The sequence below is a fragment of the Oreochromis niloticus genome, linkage group LG19 (genome assembly GCF_001858045.2).
Source record: "Oreochromis niloticus isolate F11D_XX linkage group LG19, O_niloticus_UMD_NMBU, whole genome shotgun sequence".
Classification (NCBI taxonomy): domain Eukaryota; kingdom Metazoa; phylum Chordata; class Actinopteri; order Cichliformes; family Cichlidae; genus Oreochromis; species Oreochromis niloticus.
In genome coordinates, this window is record NC_031983.2 from 2,253,762 (window position 1) to 2,272,729 (window position 18,968).

Below are 18,968 nucleotides of genomic sequence, written 5' to 3' on the forward strand. Positions count from 1 at the left end.
AGGCCTTGCACACCTCGACATGGCCCGAGGGGTAAATCTGATACTGAAAAAACTCCCATACAACCTTCAGGAGAAATGGGTAACACCTGCCTCAAAGTTCAAGAGAAAGATCCAGTGTCTTACCCTATATTTTATTTTTTGTTGAACTTTTCATAAGTTTCTCCTATGTCACCGCTGCCAACACCAGCAACCCTAAAATCAAGAGTATGGTACAACAGAAGTACTCTCCCACTGTTTCTGTTAAGAGGATGGAGATTTCAAGTGATGTGGGAGCGAGCCCAAACACTCCTACAGGCAAGAACAACTTGGACCCTGATGAACAATGTCCACTACACTGCAAGCCTCGCCCTCTGAGGAAATGTCGTCTCTTAAAGAGTAAGACTTTGGACAAAAGAAAAGCTTTCTTGAAAGACAAGAACATTTGTTTCAAGTGTTGTTCTTCTGTTCAGGACACGACCAAAGATTGTCCTAAATCAGTGTAGTGCACAGAGTGTGGTAGTGAAAGACATCACCGCACTAAACCCCAATCCTCATCCTCAAAAAGCAGAGAGCCATGGGCTAGTGAAGGGCATGTTGGGGAGGAAAGAGAGTCAAGTGCAGCTGATGTATCACCAAAATGTACAGAAATATGAGGAGACTCAATCAGTTCAAGGTCATGGTCCTTAACCCGATTGCAGTATCCTGCTGTACAACCAGAGAAAGAAGTCAAGATGTCTGCTGTTCCAGATGAACAAAGCAACCGCTCCTTGGCAAAAACATACTTTTTTAAAACTTTCGACATTGAAGGACAGCTTGAACCGTGTTCACTGAAAACATGCTCAGGTGTTGTGTTTAGATAGCAAGGAGACGAGCCCATCTATTTCATTTGCCCTTTGATGGTACCACTCAGCTTCCTCTGCCTACTCTTACTGAGTGTGACATGATACCTGACAAAAGGTAAAATCCCAGAAATTTATCCAGAGGCCAGTTTCCTCCTTCTCATTGGCAGAGACATTCTGCATGAGCACAAAGTCAGAGAACAGCATAATGGTGTCCATAATGAGCCACATGCTCAGCGACTCGACCTTGGTTGGGTCATCGTGGGAGAAGTGTGTCTGGGAGAGGTGCATAAGGCAGCCAACATTAGTGTATGCAAAACCAACATTCTACCAAATGGATGAGCTTCACTCTTGAGTGCATGTCCAAACAATATGCAAGTCAAAGGTTTTCGCACCTCAAACCTAAGTCTTCAAAGCTCTGCACAACACCTGGAAAGTAAGAGAAGCGATCTTGGCAGTCAGGTCTCCAAAAGTTGATTCTGTTCATCTGGACGTAGCGTTTTGTGGGAGAAACGTTTCGTCACTCATCCAGGTGACTTCTTCAGTCTCAGCTGACTGCAGGTTTCCCCAAACTTATAAACAGTACATTTGCATAATGACTAAAACCAGCCCACTGAAGGAACAATGGGCTGGGAGGTCAGTTCCGTCCTCATGATTATGCAAATTCTCATGACCATTGATCAACAACCACTGATCAAAGATCAATGGCCATGAGTACCATTCACAGAGAGTTGGGGAATGGCTGCGGTCACAGCATTGTAAGGTGGCGAAAGATGTACCCTTAGGCCCCCTGCTCTATCTCTTTTCACATAAATGGCCTCCTTGACTCCGCCCTCAAACCAGCGTTCCTCCCTGTCCAGGATGTGCACATCCTCATCATTGAAAGAGTGTCCACTGGCCTGTAGGTGTAAATAGACTGCAGAGTCCTGGCCTGATGAGGTAGCTCTTCTGTGTTGTGCCATCCTCTTATCCAGAGGTTGTTTGGTTTCCCCGATGTATAAATCCTGGCAATCCTCCTGGCACTTAACAGCGTACACTATGTTACTCTGTTTGTGTCGGGGGACCTGATCCTTGGGGTGGACCAGTTTTGTGTCAGCGTGTTTTGGGGTTTAAAAGCCACAGAGACACGATGCTTAGAAAAAAATGCATCTCAACTGTTCCGATACTCCTGACACATACGGGTCTTTCGGTTTTCGCTTTGGCAGCGGTTGTCCTTCTCTCCTGGATCGTCTGGAGCTTTCTTTAGGCGCCTTCCCAGCTTTGACAAAAGTCCAGCTGGGATAACCACATTTACTCAGGGCCTTCTTGATGTCATGTTCTTCTGCTTCCCTGGCCGCTGTATCAGTGGGGATGGTGTTCGCTCTGTGTTGTAGCGTCCTGATGACACCCAGTTTGTGCTCCAGTGGATGATGAGAGTCAAACCTTAAATACTGATCCGTATGCGTAGGTTTCCGGTACAGATCAGTTTTAGATGTCCCCCATTACTGATGGAAATCTTACAGTCTAAGAAGGCTAACCTGCCACTTTTCATATCCTCCCTGGTGAATTTGATGCGTCGGTCCACCGAGTTAATGTGATCCGTGAAATGTAGTACGTCCTGAGATTAGATTTTCACCCAGGTGTCATCCACATATCTGAACCAATGACTTGGTGGTGTTCCAGGGTAGGATAACAAAGCCCATGTACAAATTGGCCACGATGGGTGAAACTGGGGAGCCCATGGCACACCCATGTTTCTGCCTGTAGAACTGACCCTTGTATGTGAAGTAGGTGGAATGAAGACAGTTCCAAAAGCAAACACACTTGGTCGATGCTGAGAGTGGTCCTGTTGCTGAGGTTGGTGTCATCCTGTAATCTCTTACGAACTACCTCCAACGCTTCCGTGACTGGGATGCAAGTGAAGAGAGATGTAACGTCGTGCAAGACCATGGTTTCATCTGCCTCCATAATGACCTCTCTCACCTTCTCAACAAAATCCAGGGTGTTCTGGATGTGGTGTTCAGAGCTGCCTACCAGCGGGTTGAGGATCGAAGCCAGAAACTTGGAGATGTTATAGGTGACCGAGTTGATCATACAGACAATCAGTCTTAAAGGTGCACCCTGTTTATGTATCTTCGGTAAACCATACAGACTTGGTGTAGATTACCCTGGGTATAGCCTGTGGTATGAGGTCCAGTCAATAGCCTTGTCTTGTTCTAACCGCTTCAGACGGTCTATCACCCTCTTCCTGTAACCACTTCCTGGGTGTCGTTTCAGGGGCTCATAAGTATTTTTGTCACTAAGCAGTGACAAAATTCTCTCATGATAGTCTTTCTGGTTTAGCAAAACTGTGCACCTACCCTTGTCTGCCGGGAGGATGATAATGTTGTTGTCATTACTAAGTGATGTGAGTGCCTTCCTCTCCTCCATGGTGATGTTGGATGCTGGGGGCTTTGCATTGCTGAGACAGGCCAAAACTTTTGTCCGTAGTTGCTCTGCTTCCACTTCTGCAATATTGTTGTTTCGAATTGCTGCTTCTGTGGCTGTGATCAGCTCCACTAGCGGGATTTGTGTCGGCGTGACAGCAAAATTCAACCCATTAGCAAGGATGTTTTTCTCTGTTTGGGTGAGCTGTCTGTCAGACAAATTCTTCGCCCACTTGTCCACATCCTCGGTGTCGCATCCTTCTCTCTTCTGGCCGGTGAGGACACTCTCCATATTTTGCTGCAGTTTCTGACGTACAACAAGTAAGTCAAACTTTGTTGCCTGGTCTTAGACTTCTTGTGCTGTGCTAGATGAGCCTTCTCAGTGAAGTCAAACACCTTTTTAGGAGTACTCTCATTTAATCTTAAGTCTCTGTTGGATCTGCTCCTCTTGAGATTTTAGCATGTCGATGGTAAAATTTGTTTGCCTCACCTGTTCATTAAACAGCTGGTGCTGTGACCTTCTGGAGGATTTTTGTTGCCTGGAAGCCTTTAACTGAAGAGCTCATTTGCAGACTTTTAGGAGTAATCCTGTTTTGTCGGCATCTGAGACTGAACCTCAGGTGGTTCCTGTAATCCGCCATCTTACATGCTGTTTGCTCATACTGACGTACAAGCTTTAGGCAGTCCTGGCCAAAGTGGGTTAAAACGTCTTGATGCATTCTCAGTCATCCAGGTGAGTAAATCTCCAAAAGTTGATTCTGTTCATCTGGATGTAGCATTTTCAGTGGGAGAAACGTTTCGTCACTCATTCAAGTGACTTCTTCACTTGGATGACTGACTGGTGGGCTGGTTTCAGTCATTATGCAAATGTACTGTTTATAAGATTGGGGAAACCTGCAGTCAACTGAGACTGAAGAAGTCACTTGGATGAGTGACGAAACGTTTCTCCCACTGAAAATGCTACGTCCAGATGAACAGATTCAACTTTTGGAGATTTACTTACCTGGATGATTGAGAATGCATCAAGACGTTGGCAGTCAGGTGTTTCAAAGGACACAACATGATGATAGCCCTGCCATGTCAACCGATGACAAGAGTTTCTTGAAGATGTTAGAAGAACAAGTCTATAAAGATAGTGGCAACACTTGGGTTTTTCCTTTTCAGTCACCACGAAACCACTTTATCAATAACCGACCTCAAGCTTTAAAGTGTCTTTCATGTCTTTGACTCATTAGGAAAAAAAACACAAATGAGGAAACACCTCATCGCTTTCATGCAAAGGATGTTGGTTGAAAAGCAAGCGGAGCCAGCACCCCATTTAAAAGAAGGTGAGGAAAGGAAATATTTGGGGTTTACCATCCACAGAAACCTGACCAGAGAGGGGTAGTGTTCAATTCAAGTGCCAAACATGAAGGAATTTCTCTCAATGACATACTCCTCAGTGGACGTGACTCGAACAATACTCTCACTCTCACAGTTCTGATCTGCTTCTGTGGGGAACCAATAACAGTTACAGCAGATGAGCAGCAGATGTTCTACTGCCTCAAAGTGTGGAAGGAGCATATAAACTTTCTGAGGTTCTTATGGTATGAAAACAATGATCTGCAAAAAAACAGTGAAAGAGTTTCAAATGACCTTACATGCATTTGGCAACAGTCCTTTGCCAGCAGTTGTCATTTACTGCCTCAGACGAGATGCTCAGGAAGCACGACTCCACTACCAGTACAAGGAAGTTCATCACATGCAATTTTTATGTGGATGATGGACTTGCATCTTTTCCTAATGAAGCGAAAGCCATTGGTGTCCTGCGCACTTCCCAAGCAATGCTAGCTAAATTAAACATTAAGCTACATGAGATTGCGCTGAACAGCAACAGCGTTATGCAAGCATTTCCACCCAAAGACTTGTAGGACTGAAAGGATTTGAAAGATCTAGATTTAGGAATGGAATCACTACCTCTTCAGAGGAGTCTAGGTCTAATTTGGAATTTTGAGACAGACAACTTCACCTTCTGTGTTTCAAAGGAGGAGAAGCCTTTGACAAAAGAGGCATTTTGTCTCCAGTGAACCCTTCTATGGTTAAAGTGGTCTGTGATTATCTAATATGCAATGTGCTATTAAGATAAACAGCAAATCTAATTTTAAACAAACTACTCCTCTTAAACAAATCGTCATGAAGCTAGATAATTTTATTGTCTACAACAGTGGTTTCCAAAGTGGGGATTTTTCTTGTAAAACAAAGAGGGGCCTAGCAAACACACTTTGGGAACCACTGGCCTACAACAGCCTCTAAAACACAGGTAAATTTTGTTGGTTTGTCATTCTCACCAGGTGGTGACCTTGGTGTCAAGACTGATCAGTCCTTTCAAACTGTTTTCAATCAAGCATTTTTTAAAACAGAAATTATCAAGTGACTGAGGAAGTTATGAACTGACCTTGGTGTTCTTTTGGCTCCGTGCAGCATCTTTGCGCTCTTGGGGTTTGCCATGGGTAAAGAGGATGAGTCCATTGGGCTCAGTGGTACGGAAATCGAAAGAGATGGATCCCATCCGCTTGGTGTTCCACTTAGGGAGACTGATATAGGCCTCAGGGGTTTCGAAAGAAATTGGGTCAAGGGTAGCCACATTTTCACACTTGTAGGATACCTCACCCTGGATTTTCATCTTGGGGTCCACAATTCGAGCCAGACGGGACAACTCAAGACGGATGTCATTGTTCTTATACACTACCTGCAATAAGCCAAGAGCAGCATTAATTACTCTTTTATTTAGGATAACACAAGATACACATTAAATAACTTCCAACAATTACTAAATTAATAAAATTAATTCAGTAAAATAAAGACTAAAATAAGAAAATCATCAATGTTGTGTCAGGAAGGGCATTATTGGCTTTACATATCTCAGTAAAGCTTAGTGTGATAAATTATAGAATGCAGAGAGTTACTATATACTATACACATATTCCTATTTGACGTGTTGTTATTTAAAAACAAATTATAAAGGAAAATGTTCATGAGTTCACATAAAATGCAGGAACCAAAATTACTGATTATTCTGAAAAAACAACACAGGCTGAGGTTTTTAGATACGGTACTTTGCAAGTTTGTCAGATATTTCATTTCACAGACTGAGATCATCTCCATGTTCCCAGTGCGTTTCATACTTTACACTCTCAAGTCTCAGAGACAAGGTCAATTGTTCCACTTAACAGATTTCCTTAACTGTTTTTATCCACTTTTATCCAGAATTGTTGGAAATTCTTTATTCAACAAGTCTTTAGTTGTATTTTCAATTAACTAATTCTCAAAATAAACAACGCTAAAATCAAAATCTGTGGAATGATTATTCAAGTTATCTTTGTTACCACATCCAACCAGTAAGAAGACACCACAGTTTCAGGTATTTTACACTAGAACTGCAAAGTTATTAAAAAACCCTCAAAGTGTTTTTCCAGAAGAATTCTCTCAAAAACAGAGCTATGGTGATAAACTGTGTTTTGCACATATTTAACCTTCTTTTTCCCACCTTCATTCAATTCAATTCAATTCAATTCAATTCAATTCAATTTTATTTATATAGCGCCAAATCACAACAAAAGTCGCCTCAAGGCGCTTTATATTGTACAGTATACTCATTGGAGAGAACTCTATTTTATTGGCAGGCTAAAGAAATCATAGATGTCACCTTTCTAGCATTTTACACTTATATGGATGGATAAATACTAAATACTCTAATACAAGTCATATAAAATCTTGTTTCTCTAAAGGGTACGTTTCTATGAGTGGTTGACAAGTTCAAATGTTCAGGTGTTTCTATTACACGGTAGAGTTGACGCCTTTAGTTGAGTATTTGAATCTTCCATCCAGTTGAGCTCTCATGACCTCTGTGTTGAATGTCCCCCACTTTGTACCACATTCTTGTAGAATGCATAACAGTTCTGGGACCATTCCAGTTTGTAGATATTTTGTACACCACCTCAATGCTTCACCCGTGTATAGAGACTGGCTGACGGGATGGCCTAGATCTTCTGAAATCCCCTTTGTTTTAGCAGTGTTGAGGTGGAGAACTATATTTGCATGTACAGGATTTTGAGCTGTACACTGCACACTGCACAAGGACATTGCCTTATCATAGATTCAAGCCAAAGACCCATTGAAGCGGTTCAGTTAGATGGGCTGTACAGTCCTTCAGGAATCTTGGACACTCACTATCTGGGCCTTCTTCTTTCCTTGGACGTAGTCACTGAGCTGTGCCCTTGCTTTGTTAGCTGAGAAGGATGGGGGCAGATAGTCAAATGTAGTGGGTGTTGCAGTTGCAGTGGTGTTGGGGTTGTTGTGTGCAGGAGATAGAAGATAGTGGTGCTGGAGCAGCCTCTCAAGAGGTGGGGGCATAGAAGTGTCAGTGAAACAGAAGCATCAGTTGAAGTAGTCTGAGGGAGAACAGATATTAAAGCACAGCAGGCATTCCTGCCTGGCATCCCATCAAACCAGTTATAAAACAGTTTGAATTGACTGGATTTGCACTCATTGATGGCCGGGCTGCTCTTCTTTGAGTAACCCTTGATGCTCCTGATTTACTTTCTGCTTTTCTTTTATAGTCCATCTTTGGCTGCATCTATTGCCCTTTCAGTTGGTGTTGAAAATACCTTCTTTTTCCCTTCGCCGAATGTCTGCTTTTCTGGTGAAGGACTTTTTTAATGTTACTGGTGATCCAGGGCTTATTATTTGGAAAACAGCAAACAGTCCTTACTAGAATCATGGTGTCCCTACAGAAGCTGATGTAGGTTGTGAAGGTGTCACAACCAGCACAGTCCAGTCTGTGCGCTCAGAACAGCCCCTGAAAGACTAGCTGGCCTCTAGTGATGATGTGTGAAAATTCCCTTGGTACATAGTGCATCTAAGAACAACAGCAGTTCAATATCCTGACTGCAGATCACATCGTTCACTGTAACATGTCTGAGGTGACACAATCAATCATTTACAAGCATAACTCCAACCTTTGCTCTTGCTACTCATCTTCCAATCTCTATTTGTTTGCATAATAGTGCAAATAGAGCAAAAATTCAACAAAAAGGTAAAAGCACAAATGCAAATTGAGATTTTTACCTTTGAAATGCATCAGAAAATAAACAGAGTGTGACAGCACATAAAAAACAGGAAAATGCAGATTTTGTTTTCGTCTTTAGTTTGCTGCACTTAATTGAAAACGTCCTGAAGTAGAAAAATGCACAAAATCATCACATTTTAAATGATGGAACTCATGAATGTTTGATATATGTGATGGAAGGATATATATGATTTTCCTCTGCTGATAGACTAAATCAGTGAATAAAGTTTGTATTAACAAGTTTTGACAGCAGTACTGGATATTTAGTATCTGTTGAGTTTGTTATTGAAATACTAAAATTCTATTGCTTAAACATGTAATGGTACTATTTCTCTGTGCATTTTGTTTAAAAAACAAAACAAAAACAAAGTGACGTGTTGGACCAACATGATTTAATGATGTATGGCCTAGCTGCAGTTCACTTTATCAGTCCCAAAGACAGAAAATAAAACAACCCACCAGACATACAGTGTGCATCTTTCTCCATAAGGCGTGTGTGCGACATACACTGTTTCTTCCATGAGCCAGTCTAAATGCTGTCAATAACAATGGGAGGACGGCATCACAGAGGGGTGTGTGTGTGCGTAAATTGAAATCTGCTCAAGTGGAAAATTGAAGGCCTTTTTTCTCCTTCTAATTCTCTGGGCAGAAAAAAACACCCTCTGTCTGTCTATATTTTGGCCACATACATACACTAAACAAACACACCCTCTCCTCCATTTCATTCTCCTATATTAATGCTTCTGCTCTTGCTAGTTGTTTGGCTTCTGTTGGAGTGTAGAAATGGCTGAGTGGGTGGATTGAGGGGACTGGCTGACATTATCATTAATCCATAAACAGACATTAGAGTATATCAAGTTGTCCCGTAAGGTGCATAGGGACTAGATAGAAAACCGTCTGTCTCTCTTTTTCTTTGTTGCCTTTCCTCCTCTTTTTGTTATATCTATCCTCCCCTTACTCACCCGAGCTATCTATCTCATTCCCCCATCTCTCAGCAAGAAGCAGCCATTTCTTCTCCCACTCAGACTGAGTATAAATACCTAGAGCCGCTGAACAGCTTGATCATTCACTCCAAAATAAAAGCTTCAATAAAAATAGTAGTCCCTTCAAGTCACTGACAACATGAAAGAAAAGGCCAAGTGAAAATGTACTTGTCCCCTGTGACTAAGAAAACTCGCAGCATTTTCACATAAATATGAACAAAACCTGCATTGCTGCATCAGTGTCTTACTGTTGTGATGGTGTTTCACTTTCACTGTTTTTATTATTACAAAAAAAGTTTTGAAGCACTTTATTATCGTAGCCCACTAACAGAAAAGAGACTGTTTTTTTTAAATCAATACAAAGCATTTAAATTATGTTACATTTTTTATGAAATCTGAAAATGTATCAAAACTTTGTGCATCATTTTCTCATGAAAAGAAGGACAGCAAAATTACTGTTATTTATGGAACTGTTTTTCCATCCACCAGATTACTTGTCTAAGATTAAATTCATAGTTAGGCCTTCTTCCCTTGACATTTAATTTTCATTCATCTTGAATACCTAAATAGACAGCTTTAAACAAAATAAATACAAGGCCAAATGAGCACTTTTTTTGCGCCTAACTATAAGCATGCTGTTAAAATGCGCCCTAATTCTAAATTGTTTGCTGGTAACCTAGTGGCTGTTAAGATTTTAACAGAATCATCTGACAAATATTTTGCAGCCCATCCAGGACGTCTGTGCTCCTGTTCTGGTGAGTGAAACTGATTGCATTTCACAAACTAATTACTTAGCTCTAGTTAGCAGGTATAATATGTGTCTGTACAATATGATCACTGAGTTTAAAGATGAAAAAAAGACTTTAAAAATTGTGTTTGTTTTTTTACTAATATTTATAAACTGCAGTACTGGTAAGAAAAACAGTATATGCCGCATGTTTTGAGCACATATTGCTCCAGGCCCCAGTGGTGTGCGTACAAACACTGTCCTCAGCTCCGGCATCACCTCTGGAAAAATATGGATTAATTCCACACAGGTTGGTTGATCTTGCACTACACCGTCACCATGTCCCCAGTAAAATCAAGGACCTCGTCCTGGATTATTGTGACAATTTCAGACTGAGGGTAGTGACCCTCAGTCTGAAATTGTCACAATAATCCCAGAAGTGTCTGGGAAGTAACATCCAACTGCCATCAGCTGGAAAAAGGGATAATAACTCGTTGCACCTCACAATCATGCCTTCCATCAGTGACCAACCAGTGAAGAGTTTGGGGAAGCTTTCTGACGCATCTCTGAACGACTCCACCGCCATCCAGAAGTCCACCAAAGAACTGGATAGCTGGCTCACTAAGGTTGACAAGTTAGGCCTGCCAGTAGATTCAAGGCCTGGCTTTACCAGCACTCCATCCTACCGCGTGTCCTGTGGCCTCAGCTTGTTTACTCAGTACCAGTGTCAACTGTGGAGTCCCTCGGGAGGAAAATTACTAGCTTTCTGCGCAAATGGTTGGGCTTCCCCCACTGCCTCAGCAGTGCAGCGCTTTATGGAACCAGTAACACCTTGCAGCTACCATTTAGTAGCCTCACAGAAGAATTTAAGGTGGCATGCACTAGAGAAGTCCTTCAGTATAGGGACTCCAGGGACCAGAAACTGTCAGCAGCGGGTATTGAGGTGAGAACAGAGAGGAAGTGGAGAGCAGAGAGAGAAGTGGAGGTGGCAAAGTCACACCTCAGGCAGAAGGAGCTGGTGGGGACGTTGGCCACCGGGACAGCTGGCTTGGGTCTTTTCCCAAAGACCCAAGTGGGGAAGGCCCGAGGGAAGGAGAGACACCAGCTAATTCAGGAAGATGTCCGAGCAGGTGTGGAGGAAAAGCGAGTAAGTACGACAGTGGGGGCTCAGGCAAAGTGGAAGAACATCTTACAGCATAAAGTAACCTGGACAAACATCACTGAGGCCGACGTCCGTCCATTTCCTTGTTTAGGCTGCATATGATGCCTTACCAATCCCAGCCAACCTCCATGTGTGGGTCAGTAGTGAGACACCAGCATGTCAGCCATGCTCTGGAAGGGGATCCTTACAACACAAGTAGCTGAAAGTCCAAAGTCCCTGAAGAAAGTCGCTACCGCTGGCGCCATGACCAGGTGCTGAAGGCAGTTTCAGAAAGCATAAGCAACATCATCACTCCTGGCAAACACCATCTTGGCCAAAAGACAAGAATTGCCTTTGTTAAAGCTGGAGAGGAGCCCTGTCGGCAGCGAAGAATAAGGTCAGGTCTGCTCTATACAGCCTCAGACTGGCAGCTGCAAGCTGGCCTAAGGAAGCAGTTGAAGTTCCCTCAGCACATCGCTGAAACATCACTTTGGCCAGACATAATTATTGTCTCAGAGGCAACAAAACAGCTTATTGTCCTCAAACTCACCATGTCCTGGGAAGAGCATATAGAAGAGGCAAATGAAAGGAAATGCGCCAAGTACCAGGAGCTGGTAGAGAAGTGCTGGGAAGGGGCTGGAAGGCGTACTATGAGCCAGTACAGGTGGGCTGCAGGGCCTTTGCTTGATGCTCACTCTGCAAAGTCCTAAACCAACTGGACCTAACAGGAGTGGCTAGGAAGAGGGCCATCTGGTCTGTATGTGAAGCCACAGAGAAAGCCACAAGGTGATTGTGGATAAAGAGAGCTGATCCATGGGTGGCTGCTGCTGGGACACAGGCTGGGGTCTGATCAACCTTAGCTGGGTCGTCTGGGCAAGAGTGTCTGATGTTGAAAGACCTGACACACCCCATTGAGCCCAGGTTACGTCACTGATGATCAGAGATGGGCAGTAACGCGTTACTTGTAACGCGTTACTGTAATCTGATTACTTTTTTCAAGTAACGAGTAATGTAAGGGATTACTATTGCAAAAACGGTAATTAGATTACCGTTACTTTCACGTAGGAACGCTGCGTTACTGCGTTACTAAAACCGTGATTTTTTGCGAGAACGTCTCATGACAGTGACGTAAGCGAGTGCGACGTTCGTGACAACAGCTGTGTGCAGATCATAATATATCGAGTGCGGGACAGAGTGTAGCATGCAGCGTTTAAAGCGTGGAAGTACTGACCTTATTTTGAGTTTGATTCCATAAAAAGTGACAAAAACATTAGCGTCCGTTGTGCGTGGGAAGAAAACTTCTTTTTACAGCGGAAAAACCCCTAAACTTCCAAGCAAGCACCGAGTGTACTACAACGTAATGTGAAATTCACAGAGAAACTCGCGGATTCTTCCACTGACCGCTGCAGCACACCTGCACCAGGGTAAACCTCCGCCTGCCCCAGTCCTGCTTTACAGGTGAAAATAGAGCAACAGGACCGCTAGTCTTTGATTTTATTTATTTTCTGCTGTGTTTTACTTGCATCTATTTGAAAGAGTGAGTGTAAACACAAAAAAATATTTTATTTTATGTGCTGAAATGTGCAGAAAATAGGTTTAAATGTTAAACAAATTTCTTCCAGTCAGAGAATGTTGCATATAATTTAATTTTTGCTTGATGCATAAAGTTAAAAGATTAAAACTAATAAAACAAGTTTTAAAAAGAGACTTTTCCATTTGATTACATTTTGTATGATGAATTATGCAGCAAAAGTAGAATTGGGCTGAAAGATCTATCGCTTTATCACCTATTCAGGTTGTAAATCGTGTTTTTAAAAAGTAACTAAGTAACTAAGTAATTAATTACTTTTGAAAATAAGTAATCAGTAAAGTAACGGGATTACTTTTTGGGGGAAGTAATCAGTAATTAGTAACTGATTACTTTTTTCAAGTAACTTGACCAACACTGCTGATGATGCATCCCAGCGCATCCAAAAATGTATCTTGCACACACATATATGTAAACAAGCTCTTAATGTTTCCTCTCCTGTTGCACCTTTGCTGGTGAAAAATGTGATCATGTAGGTTTAGAGGTAGAGGAGAAGGGGGTGTAACAGGGAGGAGGGGATAAGGATGGAAGGCATAGCTGAGAATTTGACAAATTACTTTCAGGTCCTGCCACCTCTGAACAATAATACCAAAAAGGCATTTGAAAATATAAAGGGAGCTTTATCAACACACTGCAGATGCAGGCTGCAGGTTAACACGAGAATGAAGCATAAGCACACACTGATAGCAGACCGAGGAATACCTAATCATATCAGACATGTGATAAATACATAATACACACACAAGCATATATAAAAATGTTTCAGTATGTTTTAGTTTGACAGACAGAAAATAATGAAAAATGTTAGACAATGGTTAGATGAAAGGAAACCATCAATGCATTATCCCCTCCACCAGACTTCCACCACGCACATCATTACACGTGTATGCACACACACAGCATAACACAATATTTATTTTACCTTTTAATTTACCTTTTAGATTGCCCGCTAATATAGCTACCAGCATTTTCTGGTATCATTCACTAAGAAATACCACAAGACAGGAAGTAACAACATTTTCTCCAAGAAAAAAGAAAAGAAATCACAGTAAAACATTATGTATGCTTTCAGGAGCTTACAATAAAGCAGCAATGATGCAAAGATACACTGCAAAGGTTGGAAAGGCCCAGCTGCTTAAATCTTTTTGGTAGGAGCATATTGGAGCATAAGCTTAGGTTTGTGTTAACCCTTGGAAGTGACCGCTTCAATAATGACAGACTCACTGTAAAAAAACCTGTAATGTTACAGTATGTTTCCTATAAGTTTTAAACTATTTTTTAAAATACATGAAACTCCTGCCAAATAGACTGTAAGTACACCTTCAAACAAACTGTGTATCATCTAAACTTTTTCAAGGTTTACATCCAATAAATACACAATTTTATGTGACACGACATCTTAATTTGTACTTGATATAATCTGGTGAGGGTAACTGCTTCACTAGATTGGATCTAGGATAAAGCAGATGTTTGGCATTTCCACAAGGAGACTCTGTGGAATAGTGATGAAGTACAGGACAGTACTCAAAGAAAAAATGAAATAGTGGACAGGAGCGCTGAGGGACAAGGCTTACAGCAAGGAGAGAGGTGGGGAAGAAAAAGGCTTTTATGTGAGGTTGAGCAGTAAAGACAAAGGAAATGACTTGTATCAATCGGTTACACAGAGATATCGAGTTGGAAATGGTGTGCAAGGGGTCAAGGATCGAGATGGAGAGATGGAGCCTATCCTAGCTACCATAGGGCGAGGGGCAGGGCATACTTTGAATAGTTCACCAACTTGTCACAGGCACAGAGAGAGACAACCATTCACACTAACACTGACACCTGCAGGGAATTTGAAATTACCAGTTAATCTATCCCCACTAAGAGTGCATGTCTGACTGCCTGCAATGAAGGCTTCACCTTAGATGTTAGATCACCTGAGATCATTGAAAACACACTCTATGGGTGCTCTTCCAATAGTCCATTTTGCTCAGGAGGTTCCTAACTGAGAGACCTGACCCAGAGGTATCTGTGTGGCAGCCATAATAGGAGCTGTTCCAATTCTCCGAGTACTAAGGGAAGGACTGCCAATGATTCCTTTAGCATAGGTTACACTGGTTGATCCTTTATGAAAGGGGAGGAGAAAATGCTAACCCACAATTCAGTAGGATGGATCATCCGACCATGAAAATAATCGACATAGTAAAAAAAGTGGAATAGATCAACTCTGAAATCAAAGCTGAACTCTGAACATCACACTGCTGGGACAAAAAGTACTTTCTATTGAGTTGTTGCTGCATGAAGAACATAGATTTATATAAGCTCTCTAATGATTATGAGCTATATTAACTCATCAAAGTGTCCTTATGTAGCAGATATTAATTGGTAGACTGTAATGTGTTGACAAAAAGGGACGGGTGGAATCCATGCAACCCTCGTATGAAATATATAAGAACTAGTGCTGTCAAAATGAACACGTTAACGCAAATTAATCCACCATCACGGTCAACGCGAGTAACATTTTTAACGCATTTAACCTATCTGAAGTGCAGAATGACTCAAAATCCTTGACATGGTTCTGTCAGCGCATTTTGGGCAGTTTGTCCAAGTAGAGTTACCTTCACACATACACAAATGGGCAGTTGATCTGGTAGTGACGGGCAGCTGAACCAATCAACTCAATATGAAAGATGATAAAAGCACATCGGCCCTCTCGATGGGAAATTTGAGTATAAAAAATGTAACAAGACAGCACTAATAAAAACATAAAATTATCAAAACAGCCGTTTCCACGGCAGCCATTACTCAAAAATGAACTAAACTGATGATCACTTAAAACATTTCATTCCACACTAAGACAAATCATTTCAAAATATTGAAAATATTCATACATAAATTATTGGCATGACTATTTCTCTCATTCAAAGTAATGAAAAGCATTCAACACGGGAATACACTTACTTTTCTTCTGTCGACTACTTTCTCACCAGCAATTCTTTGATGACAGATATTTCCAACCTAACCATTTATCCAATCATCATGCCTGATCAGGTTTTTATTACACAACAAATAAAAACAAAAGTCAGCCAAAGATGGCAATTCAACATATCTCTACTCCAAGATAAAGAATTTGATTTATATTTTTGAAAACAATGGACATTACTCATGGAAACAAATTATATCATAAACACAACTCTCACCTGGGAAACAGCCAAAGCAGTGCTAAGAGGGAAAATAACTTCATATTCCTCATTCAAAAAGAAAAATGAACCAAATTTAGAAAATACCCTGAAAAAACAGCTACACAATGCAACAAAGAATCCCACAAAACAAACACTGAAAGAAATTAGAGAACATCAACTCGACAGCATCATTAATAAAAAAAAACCCACAATTTATCTTACAGAGACTACGATATAAACACAATGACAATTCTTAAACAGAACAAGGAAAAATTTCTCATTACAACAATTAAAGACTGGACAGGAAACATCACCAACGACTCTCACATCATAAATAACACCTTCAGACAGTTTTATTATGAAATATATAAAGATATGATGATATATATGATTTCAAAGAAACAGACAACTTTATCAATAACATCACACTACCATCATTATCAAAGGAAGAGGCAGACATCTGAGACACCCCACTGACATCCACAGAAGATGAAAGAGCACTACAAATAATGTCAAACAATAAAGCTCCTGATGGATATCCCCCTGAAATTTCTGTCTCCATTTTTTGTTAAAATGCCAGATGAAATTAAAAATAACCAGTTCATTCCATATCATGTGAATACAGCACTAATTTCAGACCCTATTCACTGCTCCACTTGCAGGCCCATTTCCTTAATTAACACGGATGTTATCTGATCTCTCATTCACCCAGACCAAACAGGACTCATTAAAGGCAGACATTCTTCAAATAATGCATGTAGACTTTTCAACCTCGTACATCTATCTCACCAAAGTAACCATAAAACAACGATCCTCCCCCAAATACAGAGCAAGCATTTGACAAAGTAAACTGCACATTTCTTATGGAAACACTCATTTATCCAATGGATCAAAACACTCTACAATTAAACATTGAACTATTAGCAGCAGCAATCCGACAGAACATTAACATCACAGGCATTCACACCAATAATGTAACACATAAACTCAGTTTATATGCAGACGATGCACTCTTGTTCCTACAATGTCCCAACAAATCAGTTAAAGAACTAATCCAAATCATTAATACACACTCCAAAATCTTATACCAGTGGTTCCCAAACTTTTTTTGCTAGGCCCCCCTTTGTTTTACAAGAAAATGCCCCCCACACACACACACACAAACACATCCTCCAACCACACACACCCATATTTTGTTTTCAAACCTACACCGGTATTTTGGAAAACGCAGCTGTTTCTATGCGTTTGGGCCTTTCGTCCAAACGTAAACTGAGATTTTTTATAAAACTCCTGTCAGGTTGGAGATTTTCAAAAACTCCTTTTTTGCGTTTACGTGTGGACGAGGATTACAGAGTTCGTCACGCAACGTCAAAGGTGTGTGCCTTTTTTCACGTCACGCTGTGCGCCACGTTATTGTTTACATGGGAAGAATTTCTACAATGGCAGATAGAGACAAAATACTGTTACTGTTAATCTGACTATCTGCAGTTTTTACACGCTTACATACACACGCAGTTACTGTCCCTGCATTTAGAAAGGCAGAGGCGTCACGGTGTCATTATTTTACTTGTAGTTGTTTTTTTCCTGTGTAATAATTTTCAACATTGCTATCAATACATTTTTCAAAAAATGCCTCTCTGTGCAAAATGGGTTCAAAAACATAAACAGCTGTGGGATCCTGTTTGTCCGTGATTTGGAGAGCCCAGCGCTGCTCCCAGCGCAGGGAAACTAATTCTGCCGGGGAGACCTACCTTGGCACTTGTGCAGGTGAATCCAAAGGAAAGATATGCTTCATCATATTTTTTAGTATTTGGCTTGGAAGGAAGTTGGTTTGGAAACATATTTGACGATGCTTTATATTCTGCTTTGCGTTTGTATGGGAGCACTGTCAAAAACCTGTCCATTATGCTGGCAGTGTCCAAGCGTTTTTTTTATTCATTTGGAGTGTGAGGTGCATTGTCATACACTTTGGGAACCTCTGTCTTATACAGTAAATTGGAATAAATCTACCACTTTAACAATAAATGGAGACACCCATTCTTATACATCACAGATCCCTCACCTACCACCGACTAGTGGCACGATCACATAGGCATACAGTTCTCCCCCAAACTGGTCTGTTCCACCTTAATTTCACTCCTCTGTTGAAAACAATAAACCATCAAAATCAAAAAATCAAATCAAAATTTATTTATATAGCACATTTAAAAACAACAGCTTTGATCAAAGTGCTTCACAAATTAAAAAAAATAAAATAAAATAAGACAAATACAACGCAAAAACATGACTTAAACCGATGGATGACAATACAACTTTCAATTGTAGGACATATTTACACCATAAAGATCAATTACCTGTTCACAATGATCCTTGTTCAACCCACAGCAGCTTTTTTTCACTACTGTGGACACAATAACAACATCATTCGACTGGAAAAACAAAAAACCCAGAATAAAACTAACAACATTACACCAGTCAAAACTCTAAGGAGGCCTAGATGCACCAAATCAACACCACTACTTCTTAGTCAACCAACTACAATACCTCATCAAATGGATGCATTGAACCCATCACCTTCATCCATGGCTGGACATCGAACAATCTGATTGTAAAGACATATTAATCAAAGATTTACCGTTCATCAGTAATACAATCAGACATCAACTGCTTTAAAAAGCCAGCAATAGCAACAACTCTCACAGCCTGGTGGAAGACGAGTAAAATCCAAAAGAATATATTCTCACCTACAACTCAAACACCCATATGCAACAACCCTGACTTCACTGCAAATAAATGACCCATGACAGGCATTAAATGGAAAGAAAAAGACATCACACACCTCTGCCACATTTTTGATTAGAATCATTTCTTAACACTTCAACAGCTCATTGACAGGAAACAATTTCTTCAATATAACCAACTAAAACACTCCATCAAAGCAAAAATGAGTATCATTGACACTCAGCTAAGACAACCACCACTACTGGACAGCATCAACAAAACTGCAAAGACACAAATACACTCTTAAAACTAAA

At 40.9% G+C, this 18,968-nt stretch overlaps 1 protein-coding gene across 1 annotated transcript in view; it reads right to left on the minus strand.

Annotated features, from left to right (window-relative positions):
* Positions 1–18,968, minus strand: part of nrxn3a (neurexin 3a) — a 233,810-nt gene that overhangs the window by 103,727 nt on the left and 111,115 nt on the right. Inside the window, 1 exon segment of the mRNA XM_013264683.3 lies at positions 5,658–5,951. Within this exon segment, the coding sequence (XP_013120137.3) occupies positions 5,658–5,951 (294 nt within the window).